The 23,455-nt window shown below is 43.9% G+C and overlaps 1 protein-coding gene across 2 annotated transcripts in view; it reads right to left on the bottom strand.

The window, feature by feature from the left end:
- The window catches only part of THUMPD2 (THUMP domain containing 2), a 110,062-nt gene that overhangs the window by 16,308 nt on the left and 70,299 nt on the right, over positions 1-23,455 (bottom strand). For both annotated transcript variants that reach the window (XM_044290879.1, XM_044290880.1), the window contains exon 6: positions 11,119-11,206. In XM_044290879.1, coding sequence (XP_044146814.1) covers positions 11,119-11,206 — 88 coding nt within the window. The remainder of the gene's footprint in view (positions 1-11,118; positions 11,207-23,455) is intronic.

Raw genomic sequence — 23,455 nt, 5'->3', positions numbered from 1 at the left:
AGTCTGGACGGATCCGCACGCCTCCGCACGGCCAGGCGGACACCCGAACGCTGCAAGCAGCGTTCAGCTGTCCGTGCGGAGGCGAGCGGAGCGGAGGCTGAATGCCGCCAGACTGATGCAGTCTGAGCGGATCCGCATCCATTCAGACTGCATCAGGGCTGGACGGAGGCGTTCGGGTCCGCTCGTGAGCCCCTTCAAACGGAGCTCATGAGCGGACCGACGAACGCTAGTGTGAAAGTAGCCTTAATTGCCTGGTAGTGGCCAGTTCTTTGCCAGACTCTATTATAGTCAATAGGGCCGGCGGGCATTCTGGTAACATCAGGCAATGCCAGATCCGGAGAGCTCTGGTAGGCTGCTCTCTGCCCAAACAGCGTGATGGAACGATGAATTAAAGTGTGAAACTAGACTAAAGCCTGGATTATCAGATGAACACACACCTTGTAACATTTTTATTTATTTATTAAAAGTCTGGGATCATATTTTGGTGACTCCAGTGCTAAAAAAAAAAAAAAAAAAAAATGGGCTATGAAAACTATACAATACACTGACCAAAAAGACCCCACAAGCATCAAGAACAAGGCGGATCCTTTAGTCAAAAAGAGACCAATCTATAAATTCTGGCATCCACCTTGACTCTTGCCCAAGCATACTGTCTAGGTCTTCAAGTCTAGATTTTGGCTACCTCTACAGGGGAGACAGATTACCAGGGATCAGGAACCTACGATCACAAGAAGGGCACCTAACAGAGCACCATAATGAGACACCCTTGTGACAAACAAACATATTGCACAAGGAATACCATATAACATAACTGATTGGAATAATAAAAATTCCATAATGCAAAATAGTGTCATTTCAACAAACATTGCATAAATTAATAGTACAGATGAATATAAGAAACATTGTAATATATCTTATCAGAGAAATATGCCCTTTTCTCTTTGAAGCAGATTTACTCTCAGCTCCATAGACTTTTTTTTTTAAAACACTAAAGTCTTTGGTTTCAAAAATTGCATTAATAAAAAACCTGGATGTGTGGCAGCACACTTAAAAAAAAAAGTTAGTTTGTGAGGATGGGGGGGGGGGGGGGGGTAGCATTCTTCTCTGATGAGGTATATTACAAAGTTTGTTATATTCACCTGCACTACTGATTTATGCTAAGTTTCTTGAAACGACAATGACTACTTAAAGCAGGGCTGGCCAACCTGTGGCTCTCCAGCTGTTGTAAAACTACAATTCCCACCATGCCCTGCTGTAGACTGGTAGCTGTAAGCAGTCTAGGCATGCTGGGAGTTGTAGTTTTGCAACAGCTGGAGAGCCTCAGGTTGGCCAGCCCTGACTTAAAAGGAACCTGTCACCAGTTTTATGGTGTCCTAACTAAGGGCAACATAAATAAGTGACTGATTCTCTTAGCAAAATGCTGGGTCACTTTCTTTAATTGACCGAGTCAATCTGCCAACATCTTGTATTGAAAAGCTCCTGCTGATAATGACGAGTTCTGAATATTCATGAGCTCCTGACTCTCCCCGCCTACCTGCTGCTGATTGACAGTTATTTTCCATATGAATCAGCAACAGGTGGGCAGGGGAGTGGCTATATCAGCGAATTTAAAAAACGCTGGACTCACCGACATCATGCTGGACTCAAATAAGCTCATTAGCATGCGACATGTGGCATCTTTGTGTGAATATTATGAGGTAACCATTTGTCACACCAGTAAGTGAATACATCTAAGGTACTTTTTAATAGTTAAATGATTGTATATAATTAGTTAGATTATAATAAAACATCCACATGACAGGTTCCTTTTAAGGTTGGACAAAAGAGATGTGGGTTCAAAAAAGACGGAATGTCAAGAGCAAATTTGCTTTTAAATCGGTGGTAATCCATAACTAGTAATTTAAAAAGGTGTTCTCCGGTTTCAAAAATATTTTATTTTCCTGCCCAGAGTACCCCAAACACTGCATTTTTCCCCCCTCATATACTGGTTTTTCATATCAGCACTTTACTTCCCTTTTTCTTAGCTGCGCTGTCTCCTCCCAGGATGTTTTCAGAAACTTTCTGCTCAGTTTTCTAATCAAACTCTGAAGGCTTTTCTCTAATATTTCTCAGCTTGTTCCACCTGCCACACTGTTCACTCAGCAGTAATCATGTCCCCCTACAACTTTTTTTGTGTGTTAGCTATGTGGAAAAAACTCTGTGAAACATTAATGAGCAAAGCATTATGGGTTTGGTTAGAATGCCGAGCAAGAAGAAAAGAAAAGGGGAAGGAAAGTGCTGACATGAAAAAAAGTATTTTGGTGCAAAAATATGTAGTATTTGGGGTACTGCTTGCTGATAAAAATCATTATGAAACCAGAGAACCCCTTAAAGCCACTCCTGGGTATCAATGGCCATCAAACTTCTCAGCTCCTAGCTTCAATCCATCTCATTATGAAACCAGAGAACCCCTTAAAGCCACTCCTGGGTATCAATGGCCATCAAACTTCTCAGCTCCTAGCTTCAATCCATCTCATTATGAAACCAGAGAACCCCTTAAAGCCACTCCTGGGTATCAATGGCCATCAAACTTCTCAGCTCCTAGCTTCAATCCATCTGGTCCTTAAAGGGGGAGGGGGGACTAAGGTTTCAGCTATGTGGAGGTTACAGGAGCAACTGATTTTAGAGATCTACATGGTCTGGTGGAATAACAAATGGTTGCTTGAATGAAACAGTAACTGGTGGGAGTATGTTAAAGTCAAGTTTTGTTGTTTCTTCCAGGCCAAGCAACAACAGGCATGTGAAAAGAAAAGGGATTTCAGAGAGCTGCAACATCAGTTGCGGTCCCTGCAAAACCTTCATCTATGCAGTTGGGACGTTAGAGAGGAGCTGGAGGAAACCAAGAAGAGCCTGAAATGGCACTTTGAGGAGGAACCCAAGCAAATAATCTTTTGTTTCAAAGTGAAAAACCTGGATAAGGGTGAGAAATTTAAAAAGAGTAACAAAACCTTCACATAAACTTTCATATGATGTCCCAAATGCCCTAATAAAACCATCGCTATCATACTTTATTAATTAATTTTCACTACACTTTTTTCTACCTAAAGCGCACCATTCCCTGGTGCTCTTAAAACTCTGTTCTCTGTACACCGCTGACAGCTCAGCGGTGTATGGAGTACATTAAATCAATGGGGCCGCAGCAGCACTGTGAGTACAAGCAGGAGCGGCTGCTCTGCTAAGCTAAAAGAACTGCATGTCTGCTCTCTTAGCAGAGCAGACAGAAGGAGGAGCCTGCTCCACTCAGCTAATCCTGGCATAGAACATGGGTCCAGGGTACCCATGTGCTATGCCAAAAGTTAGTAATCGTACAGGGCACGAGCAGGAATAGCAATATGCGCACCTGCCCATATTTACAGCACTGCTGCAGCCCCATTGATAAAATGTACTCCGTACACCACTGAGCTGTCAGCGGTGTACAGAGAACAGAGTTTTAAGCGCACAGGAAATGGTTTGCTTTAGGTAGGAAAAAAAGTGTAGTAAAAATAGAAAATGTATAAATAAAGTATAATAGAGATAGTTTTATTAAGGCATTAGAGACATCATTTGAAAAGTTTATGTAAAGGTTTAGTTACTCTCTAAACTTGTTCTTTTTCAGGAGACTCCACTCTGGCCACAGACCAGTGAATGAACTTCCAAGACAAGGACGGCAACATGCTATCAGGGAAGGATGAAGTGATAAGAGACATCACAGACTACTAAAGTGACCTCTACTCCCTGAAGAACACTGTCTAGACAACCGCAAATAAATTCCTGCCAGGTATCACATGTATACCCTGTTGATCCTGCAGGTGCGGGGGCATGGATGACCCTCTAACAGTGGGGGAGCTGCTCTCTGCTGCAAGACCCTTTAAGTCTGGGAGGACCTTGGGTAGCAACGATCTTCCAGTAAAGCTCTACATAGCACTGCAGGACTGGATCTGTCCAGTTTTGCTGAGGAACTCTATGAGGAGAAGGTGGTGGAGGGTAGAATGCCCACATCATTTAGGACAGAAATGATTATGATCTTATATAAGAGGAAGCGGGAGAGATATGACCGGAAAAACTGGCATCCCACCGCTCTCCTGAACGTGGACTACAAGATCCTTGCCAAGGTATTGGCCAACCGGCTAAAGGTTGTCATCCAACGAATGGCTCTGTTTAGCAAGCCTACCCCTCTGGACAGGTCTAGGCTTGGACAAGTGGGACAGCTCTTTCCCTTACAACTGGCACGATCCTTGGTACTATGGAAATGTTGTTCCGGTTTGGGAGGGAACATCAACTGGGGGGCCTCAAGCCTGACTTGTGGAAACCGAAGATGATCCAAAAGTTAATCAGAGCAAATTACTTTGTGGGGTCAATTCCAGAGCTGATGACACTGCAGAGACTGTATGAACTAATGTGTCTTCAGACAGGTTAACCGGGCACAAGGACTTGTCATGGATGGCCATCCAGGGAGGCTTTCATATCCGGTCATTCATGCACACCCGGAACCTGTGCAAAACTTGCTAATGCCCCAGGCGGAGAAAACATCTTTGCACCTGTTTTGGGAGTGCCCCTTTGCAAAGGGCCTGTTGGATGCCCTGCAACATGAACTTAAAGACTCTGTGCCCAGGAACAGCCTACAATACACCTCGGTGCTGTGTGGACTATTTCCAGGGATTTATACTGTCGAGGCATCCAGGAGGCCTGGCACCTTATGAACTGTTTTAAGGACGCTATATGGCTTGCAAAGAAGCGGCTCATTCTCAGGAGGGACAGCAAGTCCATCCTGGACTGCTGCAGGCTTATCCACAATCTGCTGTGGGACTACAACATCTTGGACATTGACGAAGAAGACTAAACCTCTCTTCCCCTAGGGTTAGTGGATCTCAAAAATATACCCATGATAACAAAAATCAAGAAATGTATTGCGATAACGATATATCGCAATAACCATCCAAGGAGACATACTTTATGGGGGCCACAAGGAAACATTATACTATATGGGGACCACAAAGAGACATTATACTGGATGTAGGATACAAGGAGACAATGCTGTATGGGCCACATGGAGTCATTATACTGTATGGGGGCCACAATGTATTCTTGTGGTCCCATATAATATGATGTCTTCTAGTGGCCCCATACACTATAATGACTTCTTATTGCCCCATACAGTCTCCCCCACCACCCCCGGCCCACACATCCTGTGACCTCCTGCAGGTGCCCTGACCTGTACCCCATGTAGTGCTGAAAGAAGAGCATGATGTTCTGGTAGATGTTGTAGAGACGGTCGGTGCATTCCTACGACAGAATAAGATTTCAGGCAGCACAGCGATAAGGACCCGTTAGCAGCCCCATGCCAGTAGGTAGATGGGTGCGCTTACCAGAATGACAGTAGCAGGGACCATGTAGCACAGGGATTTGGTGTACAGCACTGCCGAGAGCAGTATGGTGACAGGTCTTCCTCACATCAGGTTACACACTTATGTCCTACACTGCATCTGACAGTTGGTAATTACGAAATAGCAATGCTGCCATATAGCCCTTTCTTTATACCGTGGTATATATTACATACCAGTATTTTGCCCAAACCTATCTTTTCTCTCTCCCCCTTTTGTGTCGGTCTTTCAATAAAGCTTTGAGCAAGTGATTTCCCCTTCCTATCCACCACCCCTCATCACTGTCTTGTTGTAGGACTTTTTGTGTATTGTGATTGAATAGGAATTTTAGTGTATCGTGCAGTATGATGTATAGCGTAGGCAAGCCTGGACTGTATATTAGACTGTCATGCTATGCATGGCGATTGTGTTATTTATTGGATACTGCCTGACGGCCTGCGCTGCATTGCAGTGCTTATGTGTAGTATGTATGTTGATGACTGATTGTAATAAGTGTGTTTTCAAATAAAAAAAGTGGACTAAATTTCAGTGTGTGAAGCAATATAACAATCTGATAACTGTTTGGAACTTGCTAATCTATGGAGACATGCACATTGATGGATCCAGACAATTTCTACATAGTTTACAAAAGGATGAGGCATGTGTATATACAGTAAAACACTATTAGGGGAATTTATCATGAGGGAAATATCTCAAGTCAGTTTTGCTTGAGTCTGCGTTTGTGTACTTTAAGCCACATTTATCAACTGTTGTATGTTTGACGTAGTAGGAGGGTCAGGACTGGATGATGTAGAATGGCTACGTTGCGCTCCTCCCCCTCTCGCTCCAACCACCCATGTCTGCACGCCTTGCTTCACTCTAGCCTGATGCCGGAACACTACCTTCTCCTTGGCCAGGAGCCTGCGAGTGCGCTGGGGTCGTCTGAGCTGTCTCGTCCCTCTACTACGTGCGGCTCGGATCTGCGCTTGCTGCACAGTGTTGCCCGACACCGCTGACATTCCAGTGGCTCCCCTCCTGGTCTCATCGCTCTCCGCTTTATCGATTACCGCTGCAGTATAATCCCGTTCTCTGCCTCCATCTGGATTACCCCTGTCCTCTCCACTTTGTCTCCTTTTGGATTGAGGTTTGGATTAATGTTCCCTCCTGCTCCCCTCATCTCTATGTTTAATCCATCCTCCTCCCTGCGTACTCTTTTCTGTCGATCCTCCCTTGTCTGGTTTGGAATTCTTGAAGTTCGTTCATTGTGATCTATATCTGAGTCTAACTCTGGATATAAATTGACTTGCAACTGCTTTGCCCTGGTGTAAAAGAGACTGCTTGCGTCCTGGTGTAAAGAGACTGAGACCGAAGAATTCATCCCTTAAAACGGGTCAGAAAGTGGTTGATCCCGAAAAAATTAACAATTTTTTGGAACCCCCAAATGTAAATACAAGATCAGGTCAAAAAGTCATGTCGGATCTGAACGCTAAAAAAAAATTGCGGATTTAGAGCGATAGAAGTCTTGGAAGATGTTACCCAGGAGGAGCAGGCGGAGAGAGAAGAACCAGAGGACTTAGCCAAGGAGGAATGTTCTCCATTAAATGATATTCTCTCTGCGGTGAAAAAAAAATATGGGGATCTAATAAAAGATATTTCATTACAACTAGGGGACATCCAGTCCGACGTGGTCCTGATAAGGGACGACCTCGCAAAGATACGGGACACCAACACAGAAAATTTGGTGGGGGCCCTGGAGAAGGAATTTTAAAATGCTCAAAACTGAAATCTCAAAGTTGAGTCTGGAGGGTAATACTTAATAATAAAAAAAAATAAAGTGACGGATTTGGAAGATAGGTCGAGGCGATGCAACGTGAGAATTGTGGGCCTACCAGAAGGCATGGAGGGAGACAAATCTGCCGATAAGATTCAGTCCTTAATTTTGGAGAAGTTTGGAAAAGAGCATTTTTTCACCACTGTTTTTTGTAGAGAATGCACATTAATCCCCGGAAGGCTCCCATGGATATTTCTTGTTAAGATCTTGGTGTCACGAGATAGAGACATAATTTTGAGAAAGGCAAGAGAGTCCCCCCCCAATTTTATGTAATGGTAATAAACTGTTGTTTTCCCCTGATTTTTCTAAGGACGTTCAAGAAAAGAGACGTTCCTATAATGAGGTTAAAAATTGTCTCCAAAAAAAGGACATTAAATATTTGCTTACTTATCCGGTCAATCTGCAGATAATATTTAACAATGTGACCCATTTTTTTGTTTTATACTCCCAATCGAGCGGTGGAATTACATCTGAGAAGTTATTTTTGTTTTGAAGAGTTAATTTATTTTTGTTTTTGATAGAGGTGGGACGGGGCATTGGTCTTAGTTAAGAGATGTGATGCAGTAATGTGGTGGATCAAGAGGTTGGGGGGGGGGGGGGGGGGTTTATGGGAGGGATTGCGGTGCGTCTCCTAGGAGGAGGAAAAGGAGGGTGGCGGCAAGGTTTTTCTGGGATTCTATAAGCTGAATGGATGTCTACCAAAATATTAACATGGAATGTTTGGGGCCTGGGGGGATTGGCTTAAAAGACTAGCGTTTTTTTATTTGGTACATAGACATTTGCCTGCGATCGTGTGTCTTCTGGAGACCCATCTCACTCGGGATACGGCCTGGTGGCTTGATAGAGGATGGGCTGTGCAGACTTATCATTCTACCTATTCTAGAGGGGTAACCGTTTTAGTTCACAATCGAATTGATTTAGTCTGCCGGGCATCCTCTATTGATATGCTGGGTAGATATGTTTTTCTTTATGGAAAGCTTGATGGAAGATTGTGTATTCTGGCTTTTATTTATATAACCCCCACCCCCCGCTCTTGAAATACTTAACCTTTTGTTAAATTTCATGGATCGTTGGCCCGAATGACCTTCATTATTTAACGGGGATTTTAACTGCATTATAAACCCTGGGGTTGATTTGATTTTAATGGGGGTTGATAACAAGATTTCAACACAAGGGTCCCCCCTGGCACTATTCTGTCAGGAATCAGGCTTTGTTGATGTATGGGGCCTTGTAGGGAGGGGGAAAAGAGCGTACTCCTGTGTTAGGCTAGTTTCACACTAGCGTTCGGCTGTCCGCTCGTGAGCTCAGTTTGAAGGGGCTCACGAGTGGACCCGAACGCTTCCGTCCAGCCTTGATGCAGTCTGAATGGATGCGGATCCGCTCAGACTGCATCAGTCTGGCGGCGTTCAGCCTCCGCTCCGCCTGGCCGTGCGGAGGCGTGCGGATCCGTCCAGACTTACAATGTAAGTCAATGGGGACGGATCCGTTTGAAGATGCCACAATATGGCTCAATCTTCAAGCGGATCCGTCCCCCATTGACTTTCAATGTAAAAGTCTAGACGGATCCGCTCAGGCTAATTTCACACTTAGCATTTTTTTGCTAATATAATGCAGACGGATCCGTTCTGAACGGAGCCTCCGTCTGCATTATTATGATCGGATCCGTTCAGAACGGATCCGATCGAACGCTAGTGTGAAAGTAGCCTTACTAAATCAGTATAAATCTATGTCCCGGATAGATCTAGCTTTGATAAATAAAAACTATACAAAATGCATAAAGCGGATGAAATATGAGGCCAGGGCTTTATTGGATCATGTACCGCTCTCTCTTGAGGTATCTATGGAGGATAACAAGCCTAGGGCAGATTAAATCCCTACTGGATTTCCTTAATTTATAACCATAACATGATTGAACAGCAGATTGTCAGTTTTTGGGACATTAATTATAACTCTGTAAAAATTCAATTGGCATGAGATGCATTTAAGGCATTTGAGGGGGGTTTTGTCAGCAATATTTCCTATTTAAGAAAGGAGTATGGTATAAAAGAGAGGGACTTAAAAGAAGCAGCGGCAGGTGCCATGATGGAATTCTCCAAAAATAGATCAGAAGAAAACAGGGGAATAATAGAAAAAGCAAGACAGGATTTTGAATCAGGAAAAAAAAGAGATAGTAATTATTCAACCAGATGAGGAAATAATAGGGGATCAGGAGCATATAAAAAGAATCTTTGTCAGGCACTTTGCAGGGTTATACAAATCAGACAGTAATATCCCTGATGAAATGATAGATGCCTATGTGGATACTATTTCTTTACCGACTCCCAAAGGAATCTCGATCTTGATTTTTCCAGGATGAGATATAGTAAAATATAAGTTTATTCTGCGCCAACCACTTAATGAATGAAGCAGGCAGCGTGGGCACATGAAGCAGTGACTCACGCTGCCAGCACCTGTCCTGCCTCCTCCCTCCTCTCTGAAACAGAGCGCTTGTAAGTAATATAGGCGCTGATTACCCAGAATTTTTACACATTAACAATGCCTACAATTACAGATACGATTATATACAGTGAGCGGGGCCCGTGTAGTAGAATACAGTCACTGCACGAGCTCCGCTGTCATTATAGAAGCAGATGCCGGCCCCCAGACCCTCCTCCCTCTCAGCTGATACACCCGCAGGGCGGCATTGCGGCACATCATTGAAAATTCGGCAAAATGCAGCATTCGCCCCATAAGACGCATGTCTTTAGGGCGAAAAATACAATATCTAATTCCCCCCCCTAGGGGCTAGAAACTGGGATCATTTAATCCCTTGTCCTATTCACCCTGATAGAGCTCTATTAGGGTGAATAGGACTTTACACTCTCCCTGCTGCTCAATGCATAGTGCACACAGCAGCAGGGAGCTTACCGTGGCAGCTAGGGCTTCAGTAGCGTCCTGGCTGCCATGGTAACCAATTGGAGCCCCAGGATTACCCTGCTGGGGCTCCGATCAGAAGCTGCCACTGCCACCAATGATATTAAGGTTGGGATCAAAAAAGTATTAACAATCTTGATTTGATTATGTATGGAAATTAATTCTTTTTTGATTCTCAATAAAATTTATATCTAAAAAAAATAAAAAATAAATAAAATAGTCTCATCCTTAAACCTAACACTTGTCTAGAAAAGCTACTTCAGTTTACCTACTCCACCCTCCTACAGGAGCGAGATTGCTTCTTTTTTTTTAAAGGGAACCTGTCACTGGATTTTGGGTACAGAGCTGAGGACATGGGTTGCTAGATGGCCGCTAGCACATCCGCAATACCCAGTCCCCATAGCTCTGTGTGCTTTTATTGTGTAAAAAAACGATTTGATACATATGCAAATTAACCTAAGATGAGTCAGAGCTTCGAAATATGACACTTCTCTGGTCACACAAGTAAGATGTGACTTATGTTAATTTGCATGAAAGGCGGGAAGTACAAAAATGCATAATACTTATTGAATTTGTCTGCAAATGAAATTAGGTGTAATTTATATGTTTAGGGTAACACAAACATTTAGAAATGCTCAGTGAGGGTAGCATAGTAGAGGTGACAGGTTCCCTTTAAAGTCTCAATGAGGAATCTGGAGTGAAACTAATTAACATAGCTAACCACACCCATTTTTCCACCCACATTTCAAAACTAGAGAGGTGTTGAAATGCAAAAGGTTGCAAAATATTTGCACAAATGAGCCCAAAAACTCGCAAAGGGCCTATTTTGCTTCTTTTTGAAGCCAGAATGCTGGAATGAAGGCATGACAATTCAGGGCCTTATACCTTCTGACTGCAAAATATTAGTGCATCCATTACTTTTTTCAAGAAGCAATGTCAGTCAAGCCTCAAAGACCCCTTTCAAATTTTGTAAAATTAAATATACATGTTACTTACACTAATCTCAGCAAGTGAGGCCATTGCCCATGCGGTTGTAGCTCGCAATCCTGTATTCTGAATATAATATCTATTTGCCAAGGGTTGCCTGATAAAAGAAAAAGCATAATAATCTATATAAAAGTATGTACTGTTATTTACAATAAATACACTATATACAAGAAAACTGTTAAAAAATAAGCACATATTCACACAGTTACCTGCAGGACTCCAAGGAACATGCAGACCCCCAAACAAACTATCCCTGGCAGCCCCACAGAGCTGAAAGGAGCATCAGTGTACAAGTGTGACCGCCACTCCATTCAAACTGGAGAGCACAGACACCTGCCTTATCCCCCACAATGGGGATAGGAGAGAAGTTGTCTTAAAGGGAAAGCACCTTTTCTCAGACAACCTTTTTAATGCTAGCTGTAATAGGATGGTGTCACAATACACAGTGCATCGCAACTTGCTGTATACCAGTCTCCTTGTGTCCACTATTAGTACCTAGAACGGGCACACAAACAGAACTGAACCACAGAAAAGATAGCACCAAGATATACTATGGAAAGAAGGCAAGTTGGCAGAGGCAGTGTGATGCTCTGAGCAATGTTCTTATGAGAAATCCTAGATCCTAGCATTTGACATGTACAACCTACCAAAACATGGTTGCAGACATAAATAAGGAGTCCAGCACGTAATAATTGTTTCAAGTCGCTTTGGTCTTTATTTGTAATCCTTAAAAAAATACATCCAGTGAACATCATCTTCCCTCACCCTCTTGAGAGGGTGAGGGAAGATGATGTTCACTGGATGTATTTTTTAAGGATTTACAAATAAAGACCAAAGCGACTTGAAACAATTATTACGTGCTGGACTCCTCCTTATTTATGCCGAAAACCAATGTGGACCTGCACCCCTCCGTGCAGCAGGGGGTAAAAGGGAAAGGTGAGCTGAATTTACTTTTTTACCAGTAATATTGTTGCAGACAGTCATAAATATGATGTAAGGGTACATACATGTAACAACTACTATGGAATTATATGTGCTGTGCATCTGTTGTATAAGGATTCCCAATGTGTGATTTCTGCTGAAGAGAAGGTTAATTCACCAAATGGCTGACTGCTTTGAAGCCTCCATTCTATCCAAGCAGGATGGAGTTAAGCAGGCTAGGCAACTGCCAGCTACAGAAAATGGACAGTTATCCTCATCTTCCTGTCCCGACACCTCTGGCTGCCATGTACAAACTTCAAAAAAGCATCCAGTACCCCCTGCTAAACCGGATACTGGAGGAAGGGAATTAATTTTACCGGGAGACTTGAAAAGTTTCAAACAAAGAGGTTTTATTATTCAGTGCTCTCCACTTCCTTCATTAATCCCCTCCCCCCAATGGAAGAACTGGGATTTGGATAGTCAATGACTGGGTCGACCGGAAATCGGAAACTAATCCTGGTTCTATAAAAATATTGTATGGGCATATTATATTTGTTACACAGTGTGGGACTCACTGCCAAGCTGACTGGTATCCATTTCTCCACCTTGCCTTGGGGGCAATAAGTTTTGAATTACTGTATCTTCTCCCATTTATTTTACCCTTACTGTTTGAGTACATTATTTTTGTCTCATTTTACATCAGTTTTTCGTTAGCACTGCACTATTTTTTTGTGTATAAAATATTCACTTTATAGTCTGCCTTGTTGCTCTATAGAATCCATAGCCTGAACACGTGATTGTGGGATTGCTTGCGAGCTGAACATTTGTGTGCGTCTTCTTCAGCATTCTTGACTTACGTCAAAGTGGTGGCAGCTGGTGTTTGGGGTGTTGGGTCTGTGCATGTTTGGGTGTGATCTACGCTCACTTTGCAGCTTGTGTGGTGTGTGCAGAGTAAGAGCCTAAAGGTAGTCTTGCCCCTGGGCAGACCCATCCCTGTGTACCCGACACAGACCAACTATATCCTTTCATGACAGTAGAATTCCCTAATGGCAGAGATCTCTTTTAGAATGCATCCTGCCATAATGCTAAAAATGTTAAACTGGGTACTAGGGGGTGACTGTAATATAGAAGGGATATAGACAGTGATCTGGGGTGAGGTAATGGAACAGGGGGCGGAATGGAGGGAGGAACTAGAATAGTTCAGAAGAAATGCCACAGGATGAAAAATATGCAAAAACCTCTTAACTGTAGGTTAAAATTGGTGAACTGGAATTAGTAATGTCTGAGGAGAACTATGACATTGTGGGAAACATGGCTAGATAGCAGCTATGACTGGACAGTTAACTTACAGGGTTACAGTCTGTTTAGAAAGAATCGTGAAATCCAGAGAGGGGGATATTTGCCTTTATGTAAAGTCCTGTCTAAAACACAAACCTCGGGAAGATATAAAAAAGTGAGGGAAATGAACATGTGGGTACAAATGCATGGTGGGAAAACCAATAATAAAATTACTAATAGGAGTTTGTTATAAGCCAGGTAATATAAAAGAGTCCACAGAAAATCTACTACTAAAGGAAATAGATGAGACGGCAAATCATAATAAGGTACAGTACAGACCAAAAGTTTGCACACACCTTCTCATTCAAAGAGTTTTCTTTATTTTCATGACTATGAAAATTGTAGATTCACACTGAAGGCATCAAAACTATAAATTAACACATGTGGAATTATATACATAACAAAAAAAGTGTGAAAAAAAATGAACATATGCCATATTCTAGGTTCTTCAAAGTAGCCACCTTTTGCTTTGATTACTGCTTTGCACACTCTTGGCATTCTCTTGATGAGCTTCAAGAGGTAGTCACCTAAAATGTTCTTCCAACAGTCTTGAAGGAGTTCCCAGAGATGCTTAGTACTTGTTGGCCCTTTTGCCTTCACTCTGCAGTCCAGCTCACCCCAAACCATCTCTATTGGGTTCAGGTCCGGTAACTGTGGAGGCCAGGTCATCTGGCGCAGCACCCCATCACTCTCCTTCATGGTCAAATAGCCCTTACACAGCCTAGAGGTGTGTTAGGGGTCATTGTCCTGTTGAAAAATAAATGATGGTCCAACTAAACACAAACCGGATGGAATAGCATGCCGCTGCAAGATGCTGTGGTAGCCATGCTGGTTCAGTATGCCTTAAATTTTGAATAAATCCCCAACAGCGTCACCAGCAAAGCACCCCGACACCATCACACCTCCTTTTCCATGCTTCACAGTGGGAACCAGGCATGTAGAGTCTATACGTTCACCTTTTCTGCATCGCACAAAGACATGGTGGTCGGAACCAAAGATCTCAAATTTGGACTCATCAGACCAAAGCACAGATTTCCACTGGTCTAATGTCCATTCCTTGTGTTCTTTAGCCTAAACAAGTCTCTGCTTGTTGCCTGTCCTTAGCAGTGGTTTCCTAGCAAATATTCTACCATGAAGGCCTGATTTACACAGTCTCCTCTTAAAGGGAACCTGTCACCTGGATTTTGGGTATAGAGCTGAGGACATGGGTTGCTAGATGGCCACATCCGCAATACCCAGTCCCCATAGCTCTGTGTGCTTTTATTGTGTAAAAAAAACTATTTGATACATATGCAAATTAACATAAAAAAAAAAAAAAGAGTCATATCTTACTTGTGTGACGAGAGAAGAGTCATATTTTCAAGCTTTGACTCATCTCAGGTTAATTTGCATAGGTATCATTTTTTTATTTATTTTTTACACAATAAAAGCACACAGAGCTATGGGGACCGGGTATTGCGGATGTGCTAGTGGCCATCTAGCAACCCATGTCCTCAAAATCCCGGTGATAGGTTCCCTTTAACAGTTGTTCTAGAGATGTGCCTGCTGCTAGAACTCTGTGTGGCATTGACTTGGTCTCTAATCTGAGCTGCTGTTAACCTGCGATTTCTGAGGCTGGTGACTCGGATAAACTTATCCTCCGCAGCTGAGGTGACTCTTGGTCTTCCTTTCCTGGGGCGGTCCGCATGTGAGCCAGTTTCTTTGTAGTGCTTGATGGTTTTTGTGACTGCACTTGGGGACACTTTCAAAGTTTTCCCAATTTTTCGGACTGACTGACCTTCATTTCTTAAAGTAATAATGGCCACTCGTTTTTCTTTACTTAGAATTTGTATTATGGCAAGAAAAAAGCAGCTAACAGTCTATTCAGTAGGACTATCAGCTGTGTATCCACCTGACTTCTCCACAACTCAACTGATGGTCCCAACCCCATTTATAAGGCAAGAAATCCCACTTATTAAACCTGACAGGGCACACCTGTGAAGTGAAAACCATTTGAGATGACTACCTCTTGAAGCTCATCAAGAGAATGCCAAGAGTGTGCAAAGCAGTAATCAAAGCAAAAGGTGGCTACTTTGAAGAACCTAGAATATGACAGATTTTCAGTTGTTTCACACCGTTTTGTTATGTATATAATAATTCCACATGTGTTAATTCATAGTTTTGATGCCTTCAGTGTAAATCTACAATTTTCATAGTCATAAAAATAAAGAAAACTCTTTGAATGAGAAGGTGTGTCCAAACTTTTGGTCTGTACTGTAGTTATTATAGGAGACTTCAACTACCGTATTTTTCGCCGTATAAGACGCACTCTCCCCCCCCCCCCCAAAAGTGGGGGGAAAATAGCAGTGCGTCTTATACGGCGAATGCTGCTGATTTTGCGAGTTTTCAATGATGCACCCGCCGCGATGCCGCGCGGCGGGTGTATCAGCTGTGAGGGAGTAGGGGCTGGGGGCCGGCATCTGCTTTTATAATGACAGAGGGGCCCGTGTAGTGACTGTATTCTACTCCACCGACCCCGCTCACTGTATAATCGTATCTCTAATAGTAAATTGTTATGCATATAATCGCATAATGAGCGCTGTGTATTACTTACAACTACAAGTGCTCGCTGCTCAGTAGGTAGCAAAGAGGAGGGAGGCGGCAGGCTGGGAGGACGGGCCCTGGCAGTGTGAGTCATAAGTCAAGCGCCTGCGCCGCCCACTTTATGAATTAAGCAGGCGGCGTGGGCGCATGATGTATGACTCACACTGCCAGCGCCTGTCCTCCCGGCCTGCCTCCTCCCTCCGAGCTGCAGCGCTTGTAGTTGTAGGTAATACACAGCGCTCATTATGCGATTATGTACATAACAATTAACTATTACAGATATGATTATACAGTGAGCGGGGCCCGTGTAGTAGAATACAGTCACTGCACGGGCCCCGCTGTCATTATAAAACCAGATGCCGGCCCCCAGCCCTGTATTGAGGGTCATTCAGGGACACTTATGGAGGGGATCTGTGGATGACACATAGCATAAGATGCTATATATGTGTCATCCACAGAATCCCCCCCCCCCCCATAACTGTCATACACAGATCCTCATAACAGTGCCATCCAGAGACTCCAATAAGTGTCACCCACAGATCCCCCATAACACAGTGCGTCACCCACAGATCCCCCATAACACAGTGAGTCACCCACAGATCCCCCATAACACAGTGAGTCACCCACAGATCCCCCATAACACAGTGCGTCACCCACAGATCCCCCATAACAGTGCCATCCACAGACCACAATTAGTTCAAAACCCACCAAAAGCACACCTTTTGGTTCCAATTTTTTTTTCTTATTTTCCTCCTCAAAAGCCTAGGTGCGTCTTATGGGCCGGTGCGTCTTATACGGCGAAAAATACGGTACTTAGTTATTGACTGGGAAACTAAAACCTGCGAATCTCATAAGGGAAACAGGTTCTTGGCAATAATTAAAGATAATTACCTTTCCCAACTGTGTACAGGATCCGACTAGAGGGACTTCCATACTGGACTTAGTATTGAGCAATAGAGCTGACAGAGGTACAGGTTGGGGAACATAATTTCTGTGACCATGAAATATTAACCTTGAAATTACAGGTCTGCAAAAAAAATTTTTTCAAGAGCTGTTTTGGTTATTCCACGTAATCTTAATGTTTTTTTTTTTTTTGTGTGCGCTGAATCCGAAAATTACCTCCATTTTGTCATAGGACATCACGTTTCCTGACAATTTAGGTAACTATGTTAACCCCTTAGGGACCCATGACGTATCGGTACGGCATGTTTCCCGAATCCTTAAGGACCCATGACGTACCGGTACGTCATGGCTTCAATTCGCGATTCCGGCGCCGCGGGGGTTAATCGGAACGGGATGCCGGCTGAAATCATTCAGCCGGCATCCCGTAACAACGCAGGGGGGGGTCATTTGACCCCCCCGTATAGACGATCGCAGAAAACCGCAGGTCCATTCAGACCTGCGGTTTTCTGCGTTTCCGGTCCATTCGGGTGTGCTGTGACCCGATGAACCGGAAAAAGACTGCGATCGGTGGCGTAATTTTACACCACCAATCGCAGTCCGAGGATTTGAGGAGGCGGTGCTGGCCCTGGTGCTGAACACTGCTGTCCAGGGTGCTGATTGGTGCAGGGGAGAGAGGCGCGAGATTCAAACTTCCTGCGCTCCTCTCTCCCCTCCTCTTCCTGTCCAGCACCCTGACCGTGCAGCATCGTCCAGCACCAGCTCCTGTGTCCCCCTAATCGGCATCCATCACCCTCCTGCACCCATCGCCACTCAGGTAGGTTAGGGTCAGTGAGGGAGAGGCACCATTAGGAAGGGAAAAGTTAGTTAGGAAAAAAAAAAAAAAAAAAAGAACTTTTACACAAAACTTTTTTGATCCATCTATCAGACCCCAGAGCCCCCCCTGCCACTTGCCCCCCCCTACCAGCCCCCCACCACCACCAGCCCCACCCATCCCCCCACCAGCCCTCCCCCAGCCTCCCCCCCCCCTCACCACTAGCCCCCTTACCACCACTTTTTTTTTATTTTTCTGCGTTCGCTGACTGGTCGGCACTTTAGCGTCCGTCCACTGTTAGCGCATCGCCTGCCCCACCGCTGATCAGCGTTGTACCGCTGATCAGCAACTTTGAACTTTTTTTTTTTTTTTCCTAACACTTGCCCCTTTATTTTCCTTTTTTTAGTACGCGAACACCCGTTGCCCCCACACACACGCACATATAATAAAGGTTTCCACACACGCACACCTACACGCACACACACCCATGGCCCGCCGGGTGTTCTCGGCCGAGGAGGCATACGCCCAGATTGCCTCCGACTCCGAGAGCCCCAGTGAGGATGAGGATGACCCCACATTCCTTCTGTCATCCGCATCCTCCTCATCATCATCGGATGACGATGAGCCACCAAGGCGGCGGAGACGCCGCCAGGCGGAGCCAGGGGCCACACATGCTAGGGATCCTGTGGCCCACCCTAGTACGAGCCGCCCTGGGGTTCGTACTGGTTTCCCGGCCCACCAAATAAGTTCACCGGAGCCCCCTGCCGATGAACTTAGCTGGTGTCCCCCAGTGGACTTTGAGCCTGAGATTCCGGATTTCGCTGGCAATCCTGGAATCCAGATTCCCACAGTGGGGTTTACTGAAATAGACTTTTTTAGTTTTTTTTTCAGTAACCCACTGGTGAATTTGATGGTGGAGCAGACGAATCTGTACGCCCAACAGTTCGTCGCTCAAAACCCAGGCTCATTTTTGGCTAGACCCGGTGGCTGGACGCCGGTCAGTGCAGCCGAAATGAGGACATTTTGGGGCCTCGTGCTGCATATGGGTCTAGTCCAAAAACCCAGTGTCAGGCAATACTGGAGTGGGGACGTCCTATACCAGACCCCACTGTACAGTATGGTCATGACACGTCCCCGGTTTGAGGCCATCCGGAAATGTCTGCATTATTCCGATAATGCAGCATGTCCACCCCGAGGTGATCCTGCCTATGACCGGCTGTATAAGATACGGCCGGTCATCGATCACTTTGGGGCCACATTTCAGCAGGCCTACGTACCTGGAAGGGAGGTCGCGGTTGATGAGTCTCTCGTTGCGTTCAAGGGGAGACTCAGTTTCCGCCAATACATTCCCACAAAGCGGGCGAGGTATGGCGTGAAGCTATACAAAATTTGTGAGAGTACCTCAGGGTACACTTACAAATTTCGTGTGTACGAGGGGCGAGATTCCCGTATTCAACCCCCAGAATGTCCCCCCACTCTGGGTGTTAGCGGGAAACTCGTGTGGGACCTTATGCACCCACTGCTGGATAAGGGTTACCACTTGTACGTGGATAACTTTTATACCAGCATTCCCTTGTTCAGGTCCCTTGCCGCCAGATCCACGTTCGCTTGTGGGACCGTGCGGAAAAATCAGCGCGGCCTCCCTGCCCACCCCCTCCAGGTACCCATCCCCAGGGGTGAGACCCGTGCCCTTACCAGTGGAAACCTGTTGCTGGTCAGGTATAAGGACAAGAGGGATGTCCTTATGCTGTCCACAATCCACGGTAACAGCACCACCCCAGTCCCTGTGCGAGGTACCGCGGCAACGGTCCTCAAGCCCGATTGTATCGTCGACTACAATCGGTATATGGGAGGAGTTGATCTCTCTGATCAAGTCCTCACGCCATATAATGCCATGCGCAAAACCCGGGCATGGTACAAAAAAGTTACGGTCTACATGGTGCAGGTTGCCATGTACAACTCTTTTGTACTATCCCGAAGCGCTGGCAGCACAGGGACATTCCTCCAATTCTATGAGGCAGTCCTCAAAGACCTGATCTTTTCGGACCGGGAAAGAGCAGGCCGGAGTACCTCGGGAACTGGCGGCGCCCGGATCGTCCCTGGCCAACACTTTCCAGGTGTGGTCCCCCATACTGGAAAGAAGGGACGAACCCAAAAAAGATGCAGAGTGTGTCACAAGAGGGGGATACGGAAGGACACCACCACTCAATGTGACACGTGCCCTGATCATCCGGGCCTCTGCGTTATCGATTGCTTCAGGGAGTATCACACTTCCATGGAGTACTAAATTTTTATAATCCCCAACAGTCCACTAGAGAACATAAAACACTATGGCTCTTAGACTTTGGAGACACAGAAACAATTTTTTTCCCCAAAAAAATATTAGTTTTAGAGCAGGCATCCTCAAACTGCGGCCCTCCAGATGTTGTAAAACTATAACTCCCAGCATGCCCAGACAACCTACAGCCATCAGCAGGGCATGGTGGGAATTGTAGTTTTACAACATCTGGAGGGCTGCAGTTTTTAGGATGCCTGCTTAGTGTCTCCAAAGTCTGAGAGCCATACATATTGGGCATCGTCGCGTGCGTAAAAGTCGTCGCTATAAAAATAACATTTGACCAAACGCCTCGAATGAACGGTGTTAAAAATATAAAACAAAAACGGTGCCAAAACACCCATTTTTGGGCAAAATTTCAATTTGAATCCCTTTTGCCGGTAATAAAGCAAGGGTTAACAGCCAAACAAAACTCAATATTTATGGCCCTGATTCTGTAGTTTGCAGAAACACCCCATATGTGGTCGTAAATGGCTATATAGCCGCACGGCAGGGCATAGAACGAAGGGAACTCCATACGGTTTCTGGAAGGCAGATTTTGATGGACAGTTTTTTTTTTGACACCATGTCCCATTAGAAGCCCCCCCTGATGTAGCCTAGACTAGAAACTCCAAAAAAGTGACCCCATCTAAGAAACTACACCCCTCAAGGTATTCAAAAGTTACTTTACAAACTATGTTAACCCTTTAGGTGTTCCACAAAACTAAATAGCGAATGTAGAAAATTTTTTAGAATTTAATTTTTTTGTTACATTGCCTCAAAAAAGAGTAATATAGAGCAACCAAAAATCATATTTACCCCTAAAATAGTCCCAAAACAACAACCACCTTATCCTGTAGTTTCCTAGATGGGGTCACTTTTATGGAGTTTCTACTCTAGGGGTGCATCAGGGGGCTTGAAAGGGTACATGGTGTAAATAAACCAGTCCAGCAAAATCTGCCTTCCAAAAACCGTATGGCGTTCCCCTTCTTCTATGTCCTGCCGTTTGGCCAAACAGTAGTTTACGACCACATATGGGGTGTTTCTGCAAACTACAGAATCAGGGCAACCCATTTTGAGTTTTGTTTGGCAGTTAACCCTTGTTTTACTCCTGGAAAAAATTGATTATATTGGAAAATTTTCCAAAAAATAGAAATTTCTAAATTGTTTCTCCATCTGCCATTAACTCTTGTGTAACAACTAAAGGGTTAACAAAGTTTGTAAACCCAGTTTTGAATACCTTGAGGGGTGTACTTTCTTAGATGGAGTCACTTTTTTGAAATTTCTATTCTAGGGGTGCAACAGGGGGCTTCAAATGGGACATGGTATAAACAAAACCAGTCCTGCAAAATCTGCCTTCCAAAACCCATATGGTGTTCCCCTCCTTCTATGTCCTCCCGTTTGGCCAAACAGTAGTTTACGACCACATATGGGGTGTTTCTGCAAACTACAGAATCAGGGCAACCCATTTGGAGTTTTGTTTGGCAGTTAACCCTTGTTTTACTCCTGGAAAAAATTGATTATATTGGAAAATTTTCCAAAAAATAGAAATTTCTAAATTGTTTCTCCATCTGCCATTAACTCTTGTGGAACACCTAAAGGGTTAACAAAGTTTGTAAACCCAGTTTTGAATACCTTGAGGGGTGTACTTTCTTAGATGGAGTCACTTTTTTGAAATTTCTATTCTAGGGGTGCAACAGGGGGCTTCAAATGGGACATGGTATAAACAAAACCAGTCCTGCAAAATCTGCCTTCCAAAACCCATATGGTGTTCCCCTCCTTCTATGTCCTGCCGTTTGGCCAAACAGTAGTTTACGACCACATATGGGGTGTTTCTGCAAACTACAGAATCAGGGCAACCCATTTTGAGTTTTGTTTGGCAGTTAACCCTTGTTTTACTCCTGGAAAAAATTGATTATATTGGAAAATTTTCCCAAAAATAGAAATTTCTAAATTGTTTCTCCATCTGCCATTAACTCTTGTGGAAGACCTAAAGGGTTAATAAAGTTTGAAAAAACAGTTTTGAATACCTTGAGGGGTGTAGTTTCTAGAATGGGGTCATTTTTGGGAGGTTTCTATTATCTAAGCCTCACAATATGACTGCAAACCTGAACTGGTCCATAAAAAGTGGGATTTTGAAGATTTCTGAAAAATTTCAAAATTTGCTTCTAAACTTCTAAGCCTTGTAACATCCCCAAAGAATAAAATATCATTCCCAAAATGCTACACACATGAAGTAGACATATGGGGAATGTAAAGCCATCACAATTTTTGGGGGTATTACTATGTATTACAGAAGTAGAGAAACAAACTTTGAAATTTGCTAATTTTTCAAAAAAAATTGTAAAAATTTTATTTTTTGGTGCAAAAAAATTAACTTTTTTGACCCAATTTTAGCAGTGTCATGAAGTACAATATGTGACGAAAAAACAATCTCAGAACGGCCTGGGTAAGTCAAAGCGTTTTAAAGTTATGAGCACTTAAAGGGACACTGGTCAGATTTGCAAAAAATGGCCAAGTCCTTAAGGTGAAATAGGGCTGAGTCCTTAAGGGGTTAAATAAGGCAATACCTCAAAATAAATGGAAATAGACTTATACGTCCTCTTCTCTGTGAGGCTCCTCTTGGTGCATTTACGCTTACGCTTGCGAGTTGTTGCGACACCAAAATTTTGATTCAGTTTCGATACCATAAAAAAGTATTGCGATATTCTATACCATTCAATACCATGCGAAAAAAATAAAACAAAAAAGCCATTTTTTGGGGTGACAAAAAAAATCTGAGAATCACATGGTTTTTATTTATTTATTTCTGTTACGGTGCTCACTGCGTAGGATATTTTTTTAAAATAATTTAATAGTTTGGACTTTTCGGACGCTGCGCTATGTAATATGTTTATTTATTTATTGTTTATATATTTTATATGTAAAATTGGGAAAGGGGGGATTTAAACTTAATATTTTAGGGTACTTTCACACTAGCGTTTTTCTTTTCCGGCATAGAGTTCCGTCACAGGGGCTCTATACCGGAAAAGAACTGATCAGTTTTATCCTAATGCATTCTGAATGGAGAGCAATCCATCAGGAGGTCTTCAGTTCAGTCTTTTTGACTGATCAGGCAAAAGATAAAACCGCAGCATGCTACGGTTTTATCTCCGGCGAAAATAAACTGAAGACTTGCCGGAATGCCATATCCGGCATTTTTCCCCATAGGAATGTATTAGTGCCAAATCCGGCATTCAAAATACCGGAATACCGGATCCGTCCTTCCGGTCTGCACATGCAGACCGGATGTGTAAAAAGATACAAGACGGATCTGTCTGTCCGCATGACAAGCGGAGAGACGGATCTGTTTAGCAATGCATTTGTGAGAAGGATCCGCATCTGGATGTGTCTCACAAATTCTTTCAGTCACATCCAGATCGGTGGAGGATCCGGCAGGCAGTTCCGACAACGCAACTGCTTGCCAGATCACACTG

The sequence above is a fragment of the Bufo gargarizans genome, chromosome 4, assembly GCF_014858855.1.
Source record: "Bufo gargarizans isolate SCDJY-AF-19 chromosome 4, ASM1485885v1, whole genome shotgun sequence".
NCBI lineage: Eukaryota > Metazoa > Chordata > Amphibia > Anura > Bufonidae > Bufo > Bufo gargarizans.
This window is presented reverse-complemented; position numbering and strand designations above follow the sequence as displayed.